The 23,983-nt window shown below is 43.5% G+C and overlaps 1 protein-coding gene across 1 annotated transcript in view; it reads left to right on the forward strand.

Moving 5' to 3' along the window:
* ica1 (islet cell autoantigen 1) overlaps nt 1-23,983 on the forward strand; it is a 200,011-nt gene that overhangs the window by 105,856 nt on the left and 70,172 nt on the right. The window contains exons 9-11 of the mRNA XM_068051235.1: nt 17,095-17,144; nt 21,298-21,378; nt 21,492-21,551. Of these exons, the coding sequence (XP_067907336.1) occupies nt 17,095-17,144; nt 21,298-21,378; nt 21,492-21,551 (191 nt within the window). The remainder of the gene's footprint in view (nt 1-17,094; nt 17,145-21,297; nt 21,379-21,491; nt 21,552-23,983) is intronic.

Raw genomic sequence — 23,983 nt, forward strand, 5'->3', positions numbered from 1 at the left:
ACTTGATTTGCATATTTACACAAATGATCTCATTCTAGCTGTAATTTGATTTAAGTTTGAAGAGAAAGATCCAGCCTCAAATTCTTCACAATGCCAAGCTTTCACTTCCTGTAATGTTAACTGTAGGGCTGAAATTCCACTCTGAACAAATAGGCAACACAAGTGCACTTGCACCAGTGAATTTAATATTTCGCCAGATTTTCTGAATATGGGTATTGCACTCCCAGCCTGATTTGCATTAAATGCCAGGAATGCAGAAGCAGGAGGAAGGTTGGATTTTCTGTGCGATGTATAAATATATGAGCATAGTTCTTAACATTGCACATACACTTCCTATTGTCTGCAAATGAGGAAATTCTCCTTTAGTGTGTATTGTGTTGAAATGAACCAGGAGTCCACCAATTCCTAGGAGGGATGGTGGGTGGACAGCTCTTTTTTCTGAGGTATGCTGAGGGAGCTGATAACAAGGAGAAAAATGCCATTTTGAACACAATGGGCACTCTCTTCAACAAGCTGGATTCATGAAGAGATACCAAGCAAGTGAATGCAGTTTCTCCAATGAAAAGGTCGTCATCCCAGATGAGGAAAGAATTCAACACTGCAAAAAGTTTGCCAAGGTAGAGGACTGCTGTATTTATCTGTAAGTAGTGTTGTCTAATGCCATGTCTGTAACACATACACAGGCTACCTCCTTGACCAGCTGCATATGCATATGTGGTACCTCCTTATCTTTACACAGCCCTTTGTCCTTTATAATACGAACAAACGGCAACCCAAATTCAGGCTTAACACAGCCTTCATCTTCCCTGTAAACCTCTCACTGACAATGTATGGCTTCATGAAACATTCCCCCAATATCTGCTTGCACACTGCATGTTCCCACTGTTGTTTAGGGAATAACCATGGCCAATTGAATAATTGTGGCAGGCTTTAAGATAAGGTCAGAATTTCATTTCACATTGTTATGGACAGGTTGGAAATGGTGTGGCTGGTTTCCACTGGTCACTTCTCAACTGACTACAGATAGAGCTGGATTTTATGGACCCCCCAAGAAGGGGTCGGAGGAGGGGGGGCACAATAGAATTGTGATAGGAGGCAGAGGGCCCGTTGCTGCCCCATTGCCAAACAATTTTTCCCAGGGGCGGGATAGGCCAATGATGGCCTTCCCATTCAGAGGTCAATTAAGTGGCCTCTTAACAGCCTATTGAGGGCCTCTTTCCATCCAACAGCAAGTGATGCCTCCGTCATGTGGGGAGGGCGCCGTAAAATGAGGCGCCCTCCTTGCGGCCTTTTGGGTTGGGGGTAGTCCTTCCTTCGTGGGCAATCTGTGGCCCACAGATGACCCCCACCGGCAAAACCTTACAACTTCATGGATCCCCTACTTCTGGACTTCACGCCCACCAAAACACCGCCCCCACCCACCCCCCCCCCCCCCCCCCCCCCACCCCCACGACAGGGCATTCCAGATTGGCGCAGCGACCCTGCCTCACTTACCTGAGGTCCAGGATTCCAGTGCTGAGCCTGGGTCCAGGGCCTCTGTAGTACCGGCAGTGGCCACTCCTCCCAGTGGTACTGCCGATACGGCTGAGCTGCCAGCCCTCTGATAGGCCAGCAGTTCTTTGAGGCGGGATCCCCATCTTTAAAGGGATGGAGATCCGGCGCCAGAAACTTCGCCTCCAGAACAATGGAGGATAGTAAAGGCCCAGGCAGGGTTCTCAATCTCATCCAAACAGGTTTGAGAAAAAGAAGCCTGTCCACCATCTACAAGGCACAAGTCAAGAGTGTGATGGAATACTCGCCACTTGCCTGGATGAGTGTATCTCCAACAACACCCGAGAAGCTCGACACCATCCAGGACAAAGCAGCCCATTTGATTGGTACTCCCTCCGCCACCGACGCACAGTGGCAGCAAAGTGTACCATCTACAAGATGCACTGCAGCAACTCGCCAAAACTTCTTCGAGAGCATCTTCCAAACCCGCGGCCTCTAACACCTCGAAGGATAAGGGCAGCAGATGCATAGGTACACCGCTACCTGCAAGTTCTCCTCCAAGCACACACCATCCTGACTTGGAACTATATCTCCATTCCTTCACTGTCGCTGGATCAAAATCCTGGAACTCCCATCCTAACAGCACTGTGGGTGTACCTACACCACATGGACTGCAGACAAGAAGTCGGCTCACCACCACCTTCTCAAGGACAATTAGGGATGAACAATAAATGCTGGCCTAGCCAGCGATGCCCACGTCCCATGAAAGAATAAAAAAAGATTGCTCTCAGAAAGATTGTGTGCTCTGCTTTTGTTCCTCTTTGCTGTGCCTCGTCACTCTTTTGGCTGTCAGTGGCCCATCCTGGGCTAACAGACCTTCTTGATATGAGTGACAAAAAACACATGAGCCATCCAGTGCAAACAGCTAACAGTGAAATGTGATCAAAGCAGTTTGTAACCTGACTGCTTTTCCTTCCAACATGCTACTGCAATCATCAGCCAGAATTAAGTCCAGTTTCTAAGTCGTTTCAGTGGATTACTCCAATTTACATAAAATTTGTGTCAAAAGATCCTCCGGTGAATATGCAAGTGAACTGACCCACTACATTCTGGTGGATTCCGCTTTGCAGAACATCAGCATCAACTCGGCCACCGATTATACATCTTGGAAATGAAAATCAGGAGAGATGTATGTTCTCAGCCCAACTAGAAAGGAGGCATAGCTAGATCTGTTTCTGGGAAATTAAGTGAGCCAAGTGGACCATGCGTCTGTTGGGGAATACTTGGGTAAGTGTGATCATCGTATCATGAGGTTTAGACTACTAATGCAGCAAAACAAGGAATGAAATAAGGTAGAACGTCGAGATTGGAGGAGGGCTAATTTCAATATGATGAGAAGGAATCTAGCCAAGGCAGAATGGAATATCAAAGACTCACAGGCAAAACTGTAATGGAACAATGGGTTATCTTTAAGGAAGAGATGCTTAAGGTGCAGGCTAGGTACATTCCATCAAGGGTGAAAGATAAGGGGACCAAAAACAGGGCTCCTTGGATGACGGAAATAGAGATTACGATGAAACAAAAAAAGAGGGTGTATGATGCATGTTGGGTGAATTCTTCACGTGAGAACCATATCTTATACAATAAGTTGAGAGGGGAGGTGAAGAGGCAAATAAGTGTTGGAAATACTCAGCAGGTCAGACAGGGAGAGAGGAAGAGAGTTATCATTTCAGATCTGTGACCTTTCATCAGAATTGTTAAAGGTTAGAAAATAATTGCAAACATATGAACATACAATTTAGGAGCAGAAGTAGGCCTTTCGGCCCCTCGAACCTGCTTCGCCATTCAATAAGATCATGGCTAATCTGTATGTATCTCGAATTCCACACTCCCATCAACCCCCGCTAACCTTTGATCCCCTTGCCCAACAAGAATTTAACTACCTCCGCCTTAAAAATATTCAATGACCCCGCCTCCACCACCTTCTGAGGCAGAGAGTTCCAAAGTCGCACAACCTTCTGAGAGAAAAATTTCTCCTCATCTCTGTCCTAAAAGGGCGACCCCTAATTTTAAAACTGTGCCCCCTAGTTCTGGACTCACTCACAAGAGGAAACATCCTTTCCATATCCACCAGGGATCTTATATACTTCAATCAAGTCTCCCCTCTCTCTTCTAATCTCCAGTGAAAACAAGTCCCGTCTATCAAGCCTTTCCTCATATGACAACCCGCTCATTCCGGGTATCAATCTAGTAAACTCCTCTGAACCGCCTCCAACGCATTCACATCCTTCCTTAAATAAGGAAACTTATTGCACACAGTATTCGAGATGTGGTCTCACCAATGCCCAGTATAACTGAAGCATAACATCCTTACTTTTAGTTTCATTTCTTCTCATAATAAAGGATAGCATTCCATTCCCTCTTTATTACTTTCTGTACCTGCATACTAATTTTTTGTGACTCATACACTGGAACACCTAGATCCCTCTGCACCTCGGAATTCTACAGTTTTTCTCCATTTAAATAATACTGTGCTTTTTATTCTTTCTGCCAAAGTGAAGAACTTCACATTTACCCGCCATATACTCCATCTGCCCGATTTTTGCCCACTCTCTCAACCTATCTATTGGTCTGTAACCTCCTTATGTTCTCTTCACAACATACTTTCCTACTTATCTTTGTATCATCTGCAAATTTAGCTGCCATGCCATCACTCCCCTCATGTAAGTCATTGATAAAAATTGTAAAAAGTTGAGGCCCCAGCACAGACCCCTGCGGGACTCCACTCATCACATCCTGCCAATCAGAAAAGGACCCATTTAGGCATACTTTCTGTTTTCTGCCAGCCAGCCAATCTTCTATCCATGCTAATATATTACCCCCTATACCATGAGCTCCTACTTTGCGCAATAACCTTTTATGTGGCACCTTGTCAATGCTTCCTGGAAATCCAAGTACAGTACATCAATGGGCTCCCCTTTATCCACAGTGCATGTTACTCTTTCAAAGAACTCCATTAAATTGGTTAAACATGCTTTCCCTTTCATAAAACCATGCTGACTATTCCTGATTGCCTTGAGTTTTTCTAAGTGCCCAGCTATAGCCTCCTTAATGATTGATTCTAACACCTTCTCCACGACAGATTAGGTTTTAAGCAAGTGAAGGAGGGGGGGGGGGGGGTGGGTGGGGTGGTGTTTGGTGGGGAAGGTGTGTGATAGGGTAGAGGACAGGAGAGATTAAATAACAAAGCTGTCATGGGACAAAGACAAAGAGCGTGTTAATGCTTGTGGTGAAAGACAAAACATTAGTCCAGAGAGTGTTAATGGCAGAATAATGAGCAGCTCTGTCCACATGAAAAAACAAGGACATGGTTAAAAAATAAAATTAAATTTAAAAAAAAAAAGAAAATTATAAAGAAAAAGGCCAGTCAGCTCTGAAATTGCTGAACTCAAGGTTCCGTATGCAAGGCTGTAGAGTGCCTAATCAAAAGACCAGGTGCTGCTCATCAACTTTACGTTAATGTTCACTGGAACACTACAGCAGGCCAAGCTCAGAAATTTGGGCATGAGAACAGGGCAGTGTGTTGAAATGGCAAGCAACTGGAAGCTCAGGGTCAGGCTTTCGGAATGAGCAGAGGTGTTCTGCAAAGTGGTCACCCAATCTGCATTTGGTCGCCCCAGTGTAGAAGCGACCGCATTGTGAGCAGCAAATGCAGCATACTAAATTGAAGGAAGTACAAGTTAATCGCAGCTAAACCTAGAAGGAGTGTTTGGGGCCTTGGATGGTGAGGAGAGGGGAGTTAAAAGGTAAAGGTGCCGTGGGAAGGGGATGAGGTGTCAGGGGTGATGGAGGAGTGGACCAGGGTGTCACGGAGGAAACGATCCCTATGGAATGCTGACGGGAAGGGAAGGGAAGGAAAGATGTGTTTGGTGGTGGCATCACACCGGAGGTGGCGGAAATGGCAGAGGATGATCCTTTGGATATGGAGGCTGGTGAGGTGGAAAGTGAGGACAAGGGGAACCCTGTCACAGTTCTTGGAGGGAGGGGAAGGGGTGAGGACAGAAATGCAGGAAATGGGTAGGACACGGTTGAGGGCCCTGTCAACCACAGTGGTGGGGAGAATCCTCGGTTGAGGAAAAACAAAGACATATCAGAAGCTCAGTTGTGAAAGGTTGCATCATCAGAACAGATGCGTCGGAGACGGAAAAACTGAGAGAATGAGATGGGGTCCTCACAGGAAACAGGGTGTGAGGAAGTGTAGTCAAGGTAGCCGTAGGAGTCGGTGGGCTTATAATGAATATTAGTAGACAGCCTATCCCCAAAGATGGAGACAGAGAGTTCAAGGAATAGAAGGGAAGTGTCTGAGATAGACCATGTAAAGGTGAGAGAAGTGTGGAAATTGGAAGCAAACTTGATGAAGTTTTCCAGTTTGGGGCAAGAGCAGGAAATGGCACTGATACAGTCATCAATGTACCGGAAAAAGAGGTGAGGGCGGGGGCCTGAGTAGGAATGGTCGACATATCCCACAAAAAGACAGGCATAACTTGGACCCATGTGGGTACCCATAGCAACACCTTTTATTTGAAGGAAGTGAATGGAGTTGAAGGAGAAGTTGTTCAATGTGAGAACAAGTTCAGCCAGGCGAAGGAGGGTGGTGGTGTATGGGGCCTGATTGGACCTCTGTTCAAGGAAGAAGCAGAGAGCCCTCAGACCGTCCTGGTGGGGGATGGAGATGTGGAGAAGTTTGACGTCCATGGTGAAGTGGAGGAGGTTGGGGCCAGGAAACTGGAAATTGTCAAAATGACATAGGGCGTCAGAAGAGTCATGGATGTAGGTGGGAAGAGATTGGACCATGGGAGAAAAGATAGAATCAAGATAGGAAGAAATAAGTTCAGTGGGGCAGGAACAGGCTGTAATGATGGATCTACCAGGACAGTCCCGTTTGTGGATTTTGGGAAGGAGTAGAAGCGGGCTGTCCGGGGTTGCGGGACTATGAGTTTGAAAGCTGTAGAGGGAAGATCTGCAAAGGAGATGAGGTCAGTGACAGTCCTAGATACAGTGGCTTGATGGTGGTGGGATCATGGTCCAGGGGGAGGTAGGAAGACATGTCTGAGAGTTGGTGCTCAGCCTCTGCAAGGTAGAGGTCGGTACACCAGACAACAATAGCACTACCCTTGTCTGCAGGTTTGATCACAATGTTAGGGTTGGACCTGAGAGAACAGAGTACAGCAAGTTCGGAGAAAGACAGATTGGAGTGGGCGAGGGGTGCGGAGAAATTGAGACAACCGATGTCATGCCGACAGTTCTCAATGAAAAGATCAAGAGTGGGTAACAGGCCAGAGGGAGGGGTCCAGGCGGAGGGAGAATACTGGAGGCAGGTAAAAGGATCTGCTGGTCGGGGGGAGGACTCCTGGTCAAAGAAGTGAGCCCGGAGGCGAAGACAATGGAAGAAGAGCTCAACATCACACCAAGCGTGAAATTCATTGAGGTGGGAGCATAAGGGGATAAAACTGAGTCCTTTGGTCCACTTGGAGAGATTCGAGTTGCTTACAGATAGTCAGCATGGATTTGTAAAAGGCAGGTCATGCTTGACTAATTTAATTGAATTTTTTGATGAAGTAACAGAGATGGTGGATGTTTACATGGATTTTAAGAAAGTGTTTGATAAGGTACCACATAAAAGACTGGTTAACAAAATTGAAGCTCATAGAAGCTCAGTGTCCAATTGGATAAAAATTGTCTTAAGGACGAAAACAGTGAGGCTTAGTATATAGTAGCTTTTCAGACTGGAGGATGATAGACAGTGGTGTTCCCCAAGAGTCAGTGCTGGGACCACCACGCTTTTTGCTACATATAAATGACTTGGATTGTGGAATACAGAGTAGAATCTCAAAATTGCTGAAGACTTGGAGGTGTTGCAAACAGTGAGGATGATATGAACTGTCTGCAACAAGAAATAGATAGGCTAGCAGAATGGGCAGACAGGTAGCAGATGGGATTTAATACTAACAAGTGTGAGGTGATGCAATTTGGCAGAAGTAATCAGGAGAGGCAATATATTTGTAATAGCACAGCTCTAAAGAGTATGCAGGAGCAGAGGGACCCGGGGGTGCACTTGCATCGATTTTTGAAGGTGGCAGAAGATATTGAGAGAGTGGTTAGTAAAATATATGGGATCTTGGGCTTCATAAATAGGGGTATTGAGTACAAAAGCAGGGAAGTTATGCTGAATCTTTATAAAGCTCTGGTTAGGTCCCAACTGGAATATTGCGTCCAGTTCTGGTCACCACAGTTTAGGAAGGATGTGAGGGTCCTTGAGAGGGTACAGAGGAGATTTACCAGCATAGTTCCAGAGATGGATGAGTTTAGTTGCAAGCTGAGGTTGGAAAAGCTGGTGTTGTTCTCCTTAGAACAAAGGAGATTGAGAGCAGATTTATTAGAGGTGTACAAGATTATGGCAGGCTCATCGGTTGGAAACTTGGATGAATCTTTTAAAAACAAGAGACGGAAAGAAACTAATAAAAGTGGCTGCTAAACAGCTAAAAATGGCCACTGCCATTTGCATCTGAATACCTTACACGTCAAGGCATCAAAGAAGAGACGGATGTCTGAGCTAGCTACCACTAGAACTATACCTCAGGAATTTGGGATCAGCTAACAGCTTCACTTCTAATGGCAAAACATTCAAAGCCAATCATGGAACATTAACAGTGGAAGATAAACCTCTCCAGGGATAAATATTGAAATAATGAGACCCACGAGTGATTGGGAATTCCTAGACTAATCTAATCTAATTAAATTGCAAACGAGGACACTGGACAATCATGTGACTGCCTCCCCATCTGTGAAAAACGAGCCGTCTTTTGCTGCAAAGGGACAAGCTTTTGAGACTTTGTAATGCGCAGGGAGTGTCTCTCCACCAACCAGATCCTAGAAGTTATGCTGCTGGCACTGACCTGCTCAATCACCTCTCTTGAGGCATGTTGACTTATTTGTCATGGAACCTGTCTCCTACCTAAGGGAAACAGGACATCCTTCCTGGTCCTGACTTCTTCAATAAGCTCTTCCAATGCAGTATCTGAAAATCATGGTGCCCTGACCATTGGCATCATGTCTGCTACTGTACGATGGGCCACATCACCAATGAAAACTGCAGCTTATCTTTAAGAGGTGAAGGCTGGCCTTATTAAGTGACAGGCCCTTCCACGCAGAGACCTACCTGTTCACAATGTGATTAGAGTAGCTCCATACTCATATCTCATTGGGCCCGGATTGCTGACACAGTCATGCAGAGTGGATGCCCTACACAGCACTCACCCAATATGCACTGCAGATGAATATCCCCCCATAACTCTAAATACATGATGTATTTGGTTGAAAAATTTGCCTGCAGGTGTTTACCCAGTCCAGGTGACAAAAAAATTGAATTCAGTGGGCAGGGTTTGTTTGTCAGAGGCATGTCATGTCAAGCGGTTTCCAATTCAGACGTTGGTGCCTTTTACAGTCAATTACTGCACTTTTTTAGTTTAGAGATACAGCACTGAAACAGGCCCTTCGGCCCACCGAGTCTGTGCCGACCATCAACCACCTATTTATACTAATCCTACACTAATCCCAGATTCCTACTACATCCCCACCTGTCCCTCTAATTCCCTACGACCTACCTATACTAGGGGCAATTTTATAATGGCCAATTAACCTATCAACCTGCAAGTCTTTGGCATGTGGGAGGAAACCCACGCAGACACAGGGAGAACTTGCAAACTCCACACAGGCAGTACCCAGAATCGAACCCGGGTCCCTGGAGCTGTGAGGCTGCGGTGCTAACCACTGCGCCACTGTGCCGCCCCATGTCTGTACATGGAGATCATGTACAGACTACCACACTGCAGTAGACAGCAGGTCATGCTGTAGTCTCTGGTGCATATCCCATGGTTTTTGGTATTTTGCTTTGCAGAACAGTATGGCTATATCTTTTGTAGCTCCCATGGGAGCCTGAACAGCAGTTATTGCAAGATATTTGATGGGAAGAGTATCTGTGGCAGACAGGTAGTGAAATTGCAAAAAAAAACCTTTTTTAAAAACCACTAATTTTACCTCTTGTGCTCACACTAATGAAACAAATGTTGAACTATCAGGTATTAGTATTCCTAGCTGGTTGTCAACCGTTTTACATGTTTTATTTTTAGCTGTTTAGTCAGTTGTTATATTTAGTATAAAATTAATGCTTGTGAAATGGTCTAGTTTTGCAACCTTGCCAGAATGATATTTAGATCATAAAATAGCCATTTCGTACTGAATAGGTGTTTGCATATCTGATGTGAAATTGTGCTGCATAATATGAATTTTTTTGTGAAGTGATTTGTTTATTTTGATGCTCTTGCAGTGAGGGTAGCTACATTAGCTTGGATCAAGGCACAGTTCACCACTGCAATTAAAATTTACACTGAACGAAAATTCCACAGCAGACATGGGATTGAAAAATTGCAAATTATTTGAATTATTTATTTCCAATGAAAATTCAGACTGCTGCATTATTTATGAGGCAGAAATAATGCATTTTGTGTTTGTAAAAAAATTTTCTTGAAGTATTTGGAAAATATGCTTAACAAAAAAATGAACAAAAAAAGACTTTATGTTCTGTAACTCCTCACATTCTTTACTGTCATACAGCATATTATATGACTGCATCATGGATTGAAGATTTTATTGGAAAAATGCTTAAACTGTAGCTCATTCAATTGTTTGTAAAAGCACAATCCACATCCTGCAACTTAAAACCTGCCCTTGCACAGCAGCAAAGTTTTTTCTGCATGTTTCCTCACCCTGATTTACTCCTTTCACTCTCCTGAAGGTAGTGGTTCATTCACCTGCCTTGGCTCCGTATCCCTTGATGCTCTTGGCTGGCATAAATCTATTGATCTCAGAATCAAAATTAATAATGGTTCCAGGTGTATCTGTGGTCTTCATTCATATAAATGAAAATTAGTGTCAATCGATATGATGTAAAGGCCTGCTTGGGTCTGCGCAAAAGAAAACCCGACCCAAGCCCGACAGAACCATATCCGACCCGAACCCAACCCGGCCCGAGTCCTTTCAATTTTTCCCACGCCAGACCCGACCACCAGGTAACTTACCTTCCATTTTTCACTTTGTTGCTGATCTGCACAAGCTTAAAATAACTGTAACAAAACCACCTTTCTAGTACAAAAATTAAATTAACAGTGGAGCCACTTACCTGTGATAGAGCATGTCCAACCTGGCCCGACCTGAGCCCGAGTGCTGGACCCGGAAGTGCAACCTGACCCGACACATGTTGTCGGGTCCTGTCTGGTTCGGGTCGGGGAGCCAGCCTTTAATATGATGGGAGTCATCACAGATAACCCTTCTTCTCAGGACACATTCACACGTACACTTTCAGAGGGGACAAATGTTCCTCCATCCCTAGTCCAACAATACTGATGTAAATTTTAATGCCCCTGCTACTGAAATCAACCAATTTCTAACTTGACTGCCCCATAGGGTTCATAGTCACACCATGCAGAACATTTATCTACTGCATCATCAGTTTGACGTACTTTTAAATGGAATTGTAATGGGTACTCATGCTTTCAAATTGATTCTCTTTTTCGTTAGAGTTAGCCCACAGGTGAATTTCAATTGTTGAAAGTGACCAGGCTGCTCAACTTCGAAATGGTTTTAAAAGTTTTTCATAAGCAGTGGAAATATTAGTATTTGTGTTAACAGTTCAACCTCCAACAATGCTGGTTAAACTATACGTTTTCTGTAGCATTATGTGTCACTCTATTTTCCCACCAATTTACCTATGACAAACATTGAAAATATTTCCTTTTATGGTTTTTTAAAATCAAATAAAGAACCGTGTATCATTGGGTACATCTAAAGACAAAGTTTTCCTTACTCTCAAGCAGGCGGGGCTGTTAAAAGCACGAATATGCACAATATTGTAATCAATTAGGAAGCCAGTTTTCCTCTTGTTACGACCAAGGCGGGAGGACTGCACTGTTCATTCCAGTTCCACTTCTCCACAGGTCACAACATATATTTACATTTTTTCCCACTTACTGATACGCTCAATCACAGACTCTATTTTTATCCCAGAATAAAACACACCAACCAGTTTTCTTTAATGAACAACAGAATTATCAGTTTATCATAAAACAAGTCCTAACCAATAATGAAGCAAAGCATAAACACACAGACCAAAATATAAAAGTTCCCTTTTTACCTTAGCCACGCACACGCACACACACACATGCATCGGTTAACTGGAAAAATAAAGGGATTTTTGTTTTTAGAGCTTTCTTGCAGACAAAAAAACACTTGGGCTGAATACTTGCTCATTCTTGAAGAAACAGCAGATGAGATATGTTGTGTTCCAAAACTAGCATACAGTCTGGCCTCCGAGTACATGTGGACGGGTCACTGGGATCTTCCAGAACAGTTCTTTTCAGGCAGCGTTGAGAATTAATATAGCAGGCTTTTATTCAAAGACAGGCGATGAGTTAACACAGTGGACATCTCAGGGTCTTTTAGAGAAGTGCTGGAAAGCTGAGCAGGTTGTGGTCTTCTCTCCTTCCTTTGGAATTGTCTTCTCTCCTTGGAAGTTCTCTCCCTTCTTATACAGTTCAACACCAACTCAAAACAATTCAAAAATGAAACTGACGACAGGAGGTCAACCTTTTGACCTCCTTCAATCTTGACCTGTCTCCTCTTTGTAAACAACTTCTCCAGGTGTCCAAAGTTCTCAAAAATAAAAGCAAAATACTGGTCAGTGACCCTTCATCAGAACTGACAAATATTAGAAATGTAATAGGTTTTTAGCAAATAAAGCAGGGATGGGGCAAGAGGTAACAAAAGAGGTGTTGATAGGACAAGGTCACAGAGAATAACTGACCAGAAGGTCATGGAGCAAAGGCAAAAGGTATGTTAATAGTGTGGTGAAAGACAAAGCATTAGTGCAGAGAGGATGTTAGTTGACAGGAAAATGAAAAGCACTGGCCCAAAGCACAAACACGCTATTAACAGTGGGTAGGCACAATAGAAACAAACTAAACAAACTAAAATAAAATGAACAAATAAAAACTCTCCCTCTGACCTTGAGGCACTCCATTCTCTCAGGTCTAACCCCGACATTGTCATCAAACCTGCAGACAAGGGTGGTGCTGTTGTTGTCTGGCGTAGCGACCTCTACCTTGCAGAGGCTCAGCACCAACTATCAGACAGTTCTTCCTACTTTCCGCCTGGACCATGACCCCACCACCGAACAACAAGTTACTGTCCACAGGACTGTCACTGACCCCAACTCCTCTGGAGATCTTTCCTCAACAGCTTCCAACCTCATAGTCCCTGGACAGCCCGCTTCTACCTACTTCCCAAAATCCACAAACAGGACTGTCCCGGCAGACCCATTGTTTCAGCCTGTTCCTGCCCCACTGAACTTATTTCTTCCTATCTTGACTCTATCTTTTCTCCCCTGGTCCAGTCTCTTCCCATCTATATGCGTGACTCTTCTTGCACCCTACGTCATTTTGACAATTTTCAGTTTCCTGGCCCCAACTGCCGCCTCTTCACCATGGACGTCCAATCTCTCTACAGCTCCTTCCCCACCAGGACGGTCTGAGGGCTCTACGCTTCTTCCTTGAACAGAGGTCCAATCAGGCCCCATACACCACCACCCTCCTTCGCCTGGCTGAACTTATTCTCACATTGAACAACTTCTCCTTCAACTCCACTCACTTCCATCGAGTAAAAGGTGTTGCTTTGGGTACCTGCATGGGTCCTAGTTATGCCTGTCTTTTTGTGGGATATGTTAAACATTCCTTGTTCCAGTCCTAGTTAGGCCCCCTCCCCCAACTCTTTTTCCCCCCCCTGGTACATTGATGAATGTATTGGTGCCGTTTCCTGCTCCTGCCCTGAACTGGAACACTTTATCACCTTTACTTCTAATTTCCACTCTTCTCTCACCTATACATGGTCTATCTCTGACACTTCCCTTCCCTTCCTCGACTTCTCTGTCTCCATCTTTGGGGATAGGCTGTCTGCTAATATTCATTATAAGCCCACTGACTCCTACAGCTACCTTGACCACACTTCTTCACACCCTGCCTCCTGTAAGGACTCCATTCCATTCTCCCAGTTTCTCTGTCTCCGACGCATTTGCTCTGATGATGCAACCTTCCAAGACAGTGCTTCTGATATGTCTTCCTTTTTCCTCAACCAAGGATTCCCTCCCCCCCCCCCCCACTGTGGTTGACAGGGCCCTCAACCATGTCTGGCCCATTTCCCGCACCTCTACCCTCACCCCTTCCCTCCCAGAACTGTGACAGGGTTCCCCTTGTCCTCACTTTCCACCCCACCAGCCTCCACATCCAAAGGATCATCCTCCACCATTTCCGTTACCTCCAGCGTGATGCCACTACCAAATGCATCTTCCCCTCCCCTCCCCTCAGCATTCTCAAGGGATCGTTCCCTCCACGGCACCCTGGTCCACTCCCCCATTACCCCCACCACCTCGACCCCTTCCCACAGCACCTTCCCATGCAATCGCAGGAGGTGTAATACCTGACCATTTACCTCCTCTCTCCTCACTATCCAAGGCCCCAAACACTCCTTTCAGGTGAAGCAGCGATTTACTTGTACTCCTTTCAATTTAGTATACTGTATTCGCTGCTCACAATGTAGTCTCCTTTACATTGGGGAGATCAAACACAGATTGGGTGACGGTATTGCGGAACACCTCCGCTCAGTCCAAAATCATGACCCCGAGCTTCCGGTTGCTGGCCATTTCAGCACCCCACCCTCCCTGCTCTCATGTCCACATCTCTGTCCTGGGATTGCTGCAGTGTTCCAGTGAACATCAACGTAAGCTCGAGGAACAGCGTCTCATTTACCGATTAGACACACTACAGCCTGCTGGACTGAACATTGAGTTCAATAATTTCAGAACATGACGTTGCCCCTTTTTATTTTAATTTTTATTTTTTATTCATTTTATTATAGTTTGTTTAGTTTGTTTCTACTGTGCCTACCCACTGTAGTGGTGCTGAGAGCTGAGGATAAATAAAGAAGTGTGATTCCTCTGTCAGAATCCCAACATGGGTCAGGTGGGCTACCCATAGAATGATAGAATGATACAGCAAAGAAAGATGCCATTCAGCCCATTGTGCCTGTGCCAGCTCTTTGAAAGAGCTATCCAATTAGTTCCATTTACCTGCTCTTTCCCCATAGCCCTGTAAACCTTATCTCGTCAAGTATTTAGCAAATTCTGTTTTGAATGTTACCATTGAATCTGTTTCCACCACCCTTTCAGACAATGGCTTCAGGATTATAACAACTCTCTGCTTAAAAAGAAAGTTTCCTCATGCCGTCTCCGGTTCTTTTGTGAATTACCTTAAATCGTTACCTGTGGCAACTGCCCCCCCCCCCCCCCCCTTGGCCATTTCATGTTATTTACTCACTGGAAAATCTTTTCTTCTTAATCATCAACTTTGCCCCCACCCCCCCCCCCCGCCCCCCCAACTTTGTAACTTTGCTCTTCAACTCCTTCCCACCATCCCTTCAGCCAGTGGAAGGGTTTTTCCCCATTTCCCCCCCACCCCGGCCCTGAGAATTTCACTCCTTCCCCACCCCCCCCCCCTCCCCACCAGTGTCACGCCTTGGAACTCCGAACAGAGTTCTGAAGGCGCGTGAGTTCCACCCGTGGCCAGAATATTGGCGTGACACGGCTGCCGGGACAAGGTAAGTTTATTTGCATGTGTTTTAATTAATTTTAATATTAAAATGAAGGCCCTGCTGCTGAGCAGGAGGTGGTTGGGGGGCAGCACTGAGGCCACGCCACCGCCAGTAAAATGCTGTGGGGCCTTCTCGGCATTGGGGGTCATGACAGGCCTCCCCCTGAAGAATTTTCTGGGCCCCCCCACCATGACCCCCGACGTCGGAGGGCAAGTAAAATTCAGCCCTGTATGTCTCTCCACAGATGCTGCCAGACCTGCTGAGTATTTCCAGTACTTTGTGTTTTTACTCCCCTTCACCTTTTCTGCTCTGCGGAGAACAATCCCAGCTTCTCCAGTCTCTCCACATAGCTGAAGTCTCTCATTCTTGGTGCCAGTCTAGTAAATCTCTTCTGCACCCTCTCTAAGGCCTTGATGTCGTTCCTAAAGTGTGGTGCCAAAATTGGCTACAGTTCTCTAGCTGAGGCCCAACAGTGTTGTTTAAAGGTTTAGCATAGCCTCCTTGCTTTTGTACTCTATGCCTCTATTAATAAAGCCAAGCATTTCATATGTTTTTTTAACAGCCTTTTCACTTCTCCTGCCACCTTCAAATATTTCTGTATGTACGCCCCTAGGTCTCTCTCTTCCTGCAAACACCACCCACCCCCACCCCCACCACCTTTTAAAATAGTAGAATTTACTTTATATTGCCTTTTCGCATCGGTCTCATTGCTGCACTCCTGCTCCTCTGGGGACCACATTTGGCTCCATCGCCCATGGAACTGTTCGAAGACTGTTTGGCACAGGCTCCGACCTGAAATGGCAGTCAGGGTCCTGTTTATACCCAGTGATTGGCCCCTTTAAAAATGGAGCTGGGCAGATCGTCATTGTTAACGGGGTGGGAAGGCTACCAACCTCATTTGGTAACGCCAGGCAAAGGCAGTGAAAATGAATTCCTCCACCCCACCCTAGAGTTTGAAAATTAATTGACTAGCAATTTTTCTAAAGCTAGAGGATTGTATTTTTTCGGAGGAATAAGGTTGCACATTCTTGAGTATTATTTTTGACAACAGATGGTCTAAATGAATCTAAACTTAAAAATTTATAAATGTGGATAATATAAAATACCTTATGTTGAGCTATCTTACTGTACCATGCAATAGCATACTGGTACAGTGTTATTGTAAATGTGAAAGCTGTGACGTTTATTTTTTTAAATTCAGAATAAATCCTTTTTGGGAGGGGGTTACAGTTATGCTATTTTACTTGCTGCTGTAACCACAGATAGTGTTCAAACATGACAGCAATGTGTGGGAATGGGAGCAGTTCTATGATTTACTCGGACTCTGCGAATCCTCCAAGTGCATAAGGATTTTCTCTTCGAGAAACGAAAAATAGTTGAAATTCGTAATACGTACCACCTGTTAATTTTGATTCAATCTGTTTAATTTCCATGTTTTAAAATTTCTGTCTACTATTAATGCTGTGATTGCATTAATTTAATAATATATAATTATACTCCGCTTACTGTTTTATGAATTTATAAACATGTATCTAATTTTGAAATTTGACTTTTTAACAAATTAATTTTTTAGACAGTAGTTTGATTCCTTCAATACTTGTTTACTACAAACGCTGAGTTTATTTTTTAGTGTTCTTAAAGTTTTCATTGCGACTGCACAATGATCATTAAATTTACATGGCTAAACACTGGTGAATTGTTACGCAATACTTGTGTACTACAGTGTCTTGTAAACCATGTAAGATCTGAGTTCTAATTTATCCAAATCTTAGGAAACTGTACAGTCTAACACAAAATATTTGTATTAACTTAAGTTTCAGATTTTTTTTTGATTGTTTCATCTTTTAGGCTTATCTCATTAGAAGAAGAAAAGGAGAATAAAGAATCTAACAATTCAGGTATGGTTACATAACCTTGAAAAACTTAATTTGTAAAGCCAATAACAATTTGCATGCATCACATAGCAAAGCACAAAAGTGCTTTACATTTTAGTGTAAGACTAGAGTAGGAGCAGAATTAGAGGTGGCCAAAGCACCATTGAATTTATAGCATAGAAAGAGCCATTCAGCCCACTGCACCAGCTCTTCATTCACTGCTACCTAATTCCCTTTTCTTTCTCTGGATCCCTTTATATTCTTCCATGTCAAATATCTAACTAATTCCCTTTCAAATGATGTTTTTATATTTTTCTCAATACCTACTTGTTGCAATAATTCTATTTTCTAATTATCCTCTGAGTGAAAAAATAATTCTTGTTATCTTTTCCATCAGCCTTCTAATGATGATCCTATATCTATGCCCTCGTGTTACGGACTAATCAGCCAGTGGAAACAATCTTTCACTCTTTTTAAATTATTCATTTTCAGGATGTGTGCTTCAGTATTTATTACTCATCCCTAGTTACCCTGAGAAGGTTGTGGTGGGATTTCTTTTTGAATTGCTGCAGTAGCGGTTTTGATACAACTGAGTGGTTTGTTAGGCCACTTCATAGGCCAATTAAGAGTCAACCATATTACTACTGTTGTTCTACTCTGTTAAGGATCATAAACTGTGAAATTTAGCACCTTAGCACCCAGTTTTTCGGCGCTAGCAGTGCCATTTTGGCTCCAAAATGGCCTCCTTGGTGCACTTCTGGTATGAGCCACCTGATCGCCATTTTTAAAGAGGGCATTAGCCTGGGCACAGTGAAAAACACAATAGGCAGATTGTGATATTAATCAGCGTGTAATGCTGATTTGACGCCGGCACTGCTATTTTGGACAACAGTGCTTCACCTAGTGCTCTCTGTTAACCTTGTACACTGAACATGCATTCAGCAGCAGGAGGGATCACCCCCCCCACCCCACCACCGATGCTATTTAAAGGGAACATAAACTACTTTCAGGTTAGTTGCTGATTGATCTCTACTGGCTGTTGCTGTGATTGGAGGAGTGTTTGATGGTTTCTAGAGGAGTTTAAAGTTGCTAAGTGGCACATGCTGAAGGACTTGGGGCTAACTTCAAGGATTCACACAAACCATTTGTGCCCAGACATGAATGGAGTAGTTTGCATCCCCTTTGGACTACAGCATGACACTGAGAATGAGCAGAGGCGACACAGAACAAAATAAGGTTCTGGAAGAAGGAGCGGGAATCAGAGAAGAGCTCTCAACATAAGGCCATATCCACCTAGGGTGTTCAGGGAGAAATTCTCCGACATGAACCTGAGGGACAAGGGCTATCCTTTGACAACATGATTCTTGACTGTGGTGTGCAACCCACGCACACGTGGGCAGCATACGTATAATGAAAACCATGCTGCTCCATGAAATGTGAGAAAGCAGACCATTGGCATGTTTAAACAACACCTCCTCTGCCTGCACCACCCTGGAGGTGCCCTTCAGTACTCAGCAGAGTGCGTATCAAGATTTGTGGTGGTCTGCTACATGCTGCACAATCTCGCCATCATGTGGTCACAGTACTTGCCACTAACACTGTGACCAGCTGAGGAGGAAGGGGGAAGTAATCAAGCCCCTTTCTAGTTGGGCTGTCTATAATCGACTCGTCTGACTGCAATACCAGTAACTGCAGTTCCAATTCCACCAACAGTCCCACATCTTACTTTCTCTCTGTTACTGACCATCACAGCATCCACTTGACTAGTATGTAAAAAACAAAAGCCATCACAAAATAAACATTCCAAAGCAAATTTATAAATCAAGCCATGTCATATTACATACAAACACCAACTAATCACCCATGTTTATTCCCTTAGTGCCTGTCTTGCTGGTGCCTTTGCCTGGCCTAGTGCTGCTATACAGGGCTATCCATGGTTAGAGCATGGCTGGTGCAAAGCTGCTGACTTTCAGTGGGGGAGACTGAAGATGGCCTTCCAGGATGCCCTTGAGCAGCTCTGGCACTAGAAGGTCTGGCTTCGAACGGCACTATCTAAGTGTGGATGACAGTTTGGGCTGGCTGGCTAAGAGCCAGCAGCGAGACCACTGGCAAAGTGACAGAGGTGGAAGGACAAATACTGTCATCCTAAGAGAGAAGAGCCGGTTTATGCACCACAGAGCTATTGCCATTCCCCTAATTCTAGTAATCTGCTGGAGCACAGATTGCTGGACTGCTGTGACATCCTACAAGCCCCTTTGAACACTGGTACCACAGGCATCATGAGTTTGCATGGCAGCAAGCTGAGCTTGCATGACATCAGTCTGAACTTACACTGCAGCATTCAGACATTGGCTTCTGCTTGTGCTGCAGTGGAAGCAGAGATGTGGGGCTGGATTCTAAGACTCTGCCGCCGAAGTAGACGGCGGATGTAAAAAAAAAATGTGCCCCACCCACACGGATACCGCGTCACAGAGCCGCCGTGATTTCAAATGCGGCGGCTCATCAACATGGCCGTGGTGCCTGTCCCTCGTGATCATGTGGAGGGACGGGTGAGCCATCGCAGGCAACGGAGTCCGGCGCCAGTGCCATTTTTAAGGGTTTACAGCCCTGACTAGAGATTTTAAAATTAAAGGGCCAGGTCAGTTCAATGACCAAAAAAAAAATTAAATTTTCATTAATTCATTTTCCCACCCCACAATGGCATTTCAATATGTTCCTGCCCTTTTCCACCCCGGAATCTGTTTATTAACAATTTGATTTTTCCCCCTCAAAATTCGGCACCTTTGTCCTTTACCCCTTCCCTTCATCCCCCCGACCAATCTGCAGCGATGTCACCTCACTCTTTTTCTCCCCCCCCCTGCAGAGAAACAATCTTCCTCCCCCTCCCCACAGCTGTTGCATCAAGTTTCCCCAAACGGGGATTCGAAGTTGCGGCATTGTAGGCCGCCTGAATGAAGATCGGTGCGGTGATCAAGGAGGCAATGGGACCCTCATGAAATCAACTATGTAAATTAGTTTACATATTTAAATGGGGGTCCCGTTGCTGTGCGACGGGGCAGCCGCCATGAGTCCTCGCTATCGCCGCCAAGATCAGCACGGGGCCGTTGGCGGGCCTCCGCCGCACCAATCTTCATTGCCCCCGCTGCCAACGTTCCCAATGGCAGAGGGTCTTTAAAATCTAGCCCATGAGCTTTCAGATACTGCATCATGGTTAACCCACCCTGCACTGCCCCTCCACCCTCCCGGAAAACTCACCTGGGCAGAAAATAGGCAGACATAATTTCTACCTAAATTAGCATACTATTACACCCTGTCTTGTATCTGTTTTCAGAACGAAACAGAGAAGAAAATGAGTTCCTCAATGTTCTGAATTCTGCCTGCATTCCAAACTGGCCTCGGTCTAATTTAGACCTCATCTGAGACCTGACTAACTCCTTATCACTAAATATGGAATGGAAGTCAACACCTAAATCCTGTGTTTCGAGGAAAACAGCCATCTCTCTACCTACCATACGATTTCTGACCTCCTGTAAACATTCCCATAGCATAATAAACCGTTGCACATGAAAGCAAGGATAAAGCAGTTGGAAGAAGTAGTGACCAGTTTTTCCACCCTAGCTGTTAGCTACAGAAACCAACTACTATAAACTGACTTTTTTGTCACATGACAAAGAAATTTGGATATTGAATTAAAATGCAATTTCTACCAGTTTCAACATCTATTCATGCTCTAAAACAGCTGTAGCTCCACCAAGATAATTTACTTAGTAGTTGGTGTCTAATAGACTGAAGCCTTGAAATTCCACAATTGTTCTCCTGGTCTCCCATTGAAATTTGAGAAAGAGACTGATGAAACCCTACCCAGTGAAACAGTGGAACCCCCAGTGAAATTATGTACATGATTGTTAGTAGCCATTTACACTGTTTCTTTGCCAAAGTTACAGAATAAGGAATTTCACAGTGTTTAAAAAGAATCTTTAGCGATATGAAAGTAATTAATTTTAAAGTTATTTCTTTAATTGTTAAAATAGTATAGTAATGGTGACTCCGAGTTCTTTTTTCCATTTTCTCCCAAATCTTTTTACCCAGCCTTGCCTTCAGCAGTTAGGGAATTCTGCAATTTTCTGTAATTGCAATTACCTGCCAGTAATCTAAATTTGCACTTCGATATTTTCAGATACATCACTGTCCCTTCTAACGGAAAAAGATGCCTTTTCATCTTTGGAAGCGATATCTTCAAGCAATCAACATAAATCAGGTAACATATCCTCAGTGCATTTATCATAATGCCTTAAGGCGTTTATTTCTTCTTTCTGTATATGGGATCTCTGAAAAAAGTGCTCATAACATTTTAAAACTTTCCCTCATTAGGGTCTATAGATGATTTGTTAGATTTGAAAAAGGAGGAAAAAGCAACTTTGTCTCTGAGTGGTAAGTGCAAAAAAAGAACTGCTACTTATCTGACCAAATTAATTTAGTTGAAAATCAGCTAATCATTGATCAAATTAAAATAATGTGATAGATTACAAATGGCCTTAATTGATATATTTGTGGAATGCTGTCTATATACTTTTCAATTAAAAATTGATTTGGGTCAGATCCTTCACCTTTGATTTCCCAGGACCAAAATTTATCAGCCACCTGTTTATCTTCAATGAAATTTTGTTTCTGATGTGCATACTATGCACCTCACTTCAAAATACTCATTTTGATTGCAGTTTTTGCAGTAACTTGTGTATAAATATTTACTTGCTTATGAGCATTGATTTCTGTTGTGTCTTCACATTGGAAGGCCAGGATTCCAGAGATATGCCAGGAAATAAATGGCTTTGTATGGTTTAGCACAAATTGTGGGATAATTTCCGCTGCATGACAAAACAAAGCGTAATCAAGAAACAATTTTTCAACTCTTGAATACCAGGTCCATTAGTACCTGCAATTTTAAAATCTCTTCCCATTATTGATGCAACATGAGGAAGGATAATAGCCTGGATTTTGCAGTTTTAATGATGGTGAAATTGCCAGCATTTGCCATCATTACTCAGAACTTCAGAGCATAAGAACTTAGGAAATTGGAGCAGGAATAGGCCCTTCAGCCATTCTAGCCTATTCCACCATTCGATAAGATCGTGGCTGATCTTCTACCTTAGCTACACTTTTCCACATTGCCCCCATATCCCTTGATTCCATTAGGATCCAAAAATCTGTCCATCTCCTACTTGAATATACTCAACGGCTGAGCATTCTCAGGGCCTCTGTGTTGAAAATTCCAAAGGTTCACAGCCCTTTGAATGAAGATATTTCTCCTGATCTCAGCCCTAAATGGCCAATCACTTATACTGAGACTGTGACCTCTAGTTCTAGACTCCCCAGTTATGGGAAACATCCGCCAAGCAGCTACTTTGACAAGCCTCTTAAGAATTTTATATGCTTCAATGAGATCGCCTCTCACTCTTCTAAACTATAGGGAATATACACCTAGTCTACTTGATTTTTCCTTATTGGACAATCCCCTCATCCCAGGAATCAGTCCAGTGAACCTTCATTGCACTTCCTCTAAGGCAAGTATACCCTTTCTTGGGTAAGGAGACCAAAACTGCACATGGTACTCCAGGTGTGGTCTCAGCAAGGCCCTATAAAATTGCAGTAAGGCTTCTTTACTTTTATGCTCCAATCCCTTCATAATAGAGGCTAACATACCATTTGCTTTATTAATTGCTTGCTGTACTTGCATGTTAACTTTGTGATTCGTGTACAAAGACACCCATGTCCCTCTGAACACCAACATTTAACAGTCTCTCACCATTTAAATAATATTCTGCTTTTCTATTTTTCCAACCAGAATGCAGAACTTCACATTTCTCTACGTTATGTTCCACCTGTCAAATTCTTTCCCATTCATTTAACTTGTCTAAATCCTTTTGCAGCCTCTTTGCATTTTCCTCACAACTTACTTTCCTGTCTGCCATTTATCATGAACAAACTTGGTACATTACACTCGAACCCCTCAACTAATTTACTGATAGCAATTTCTGGGGTTGGCACATGTGAAATTAAGTGCAAAATCCAGAAGTTACTGTCTGTGATTCCCTGCTCTTCCGCAGGGTGTGCTATTGAAGTCCCCACAGACAAAAATCTTTAGAAATCATTGGACAGACAGGAACTTCCCCTATTGGCACTGTAATATCATATTCAAAACTCCCCAAAAAAGTTATGCCTTGTTAATGGGGTGTAAATGGTTTTTTAATGGCGTACTAACTTATAATGGCTGAACAACCTCTCTGGTCCTGGAAAGCTAATTTTATATTTGTGTAATGTCAATTTTTTTCCATTATGATAAAAATAGTTTTTAATATAATAAATAAGTTTGTTTAAGATACTTCAGCTTTGAATGTGTATGGCTCAATCATTATTTCACCCTCTGTAAAATTTATAACAAGTGGAGAATAATCAATGCATTTTGCTTCATGGTTTGCTGTCAATGAGAATACTTCAATGTGATTGGTTGCTTTCCCTGCTTGATGACGTCACCATTGTTGGAAAGGTAAAATTGATGCTGCAGAGATTGCTAGACCTCTGTGGGTAGCTTGGTTCAAAGTCAATATTGAGCATCATCGCATCAACTGTGACTACAAAATCCTGACTTTCTTGCTCATGATAAAAATGAGCCATATGTTTGCTATGATGTAAATAGAACCAAATTAAGCTCTTTATTTACCAATGTTTGTGACCTAAAATTTAATAAGTTGGTTTTGGAACACTTGAATAAGTGTTGTAATAAATTTTAAATGAGCAACTGTTAACTGTATTATACTGCTATCAAATACGTAAACTCTATGCACTGAGCAAGATGCCACAATAGT

This window comes from Heterodontus francisci, chromosome 2, assembly GCF_036365525.1.
Source record: "Heterodontus francisci isolate sHetFra1 chromosome 2, sHetFra1.hap1, whole genome shotgun sequence".
Lineage (NCBI taxonomy): Eukaryota > Metazoa > Chordata > Chondrichthyes > Heterodontiformes > Heterodontidae > Heterodontus > Heterodontus francisci.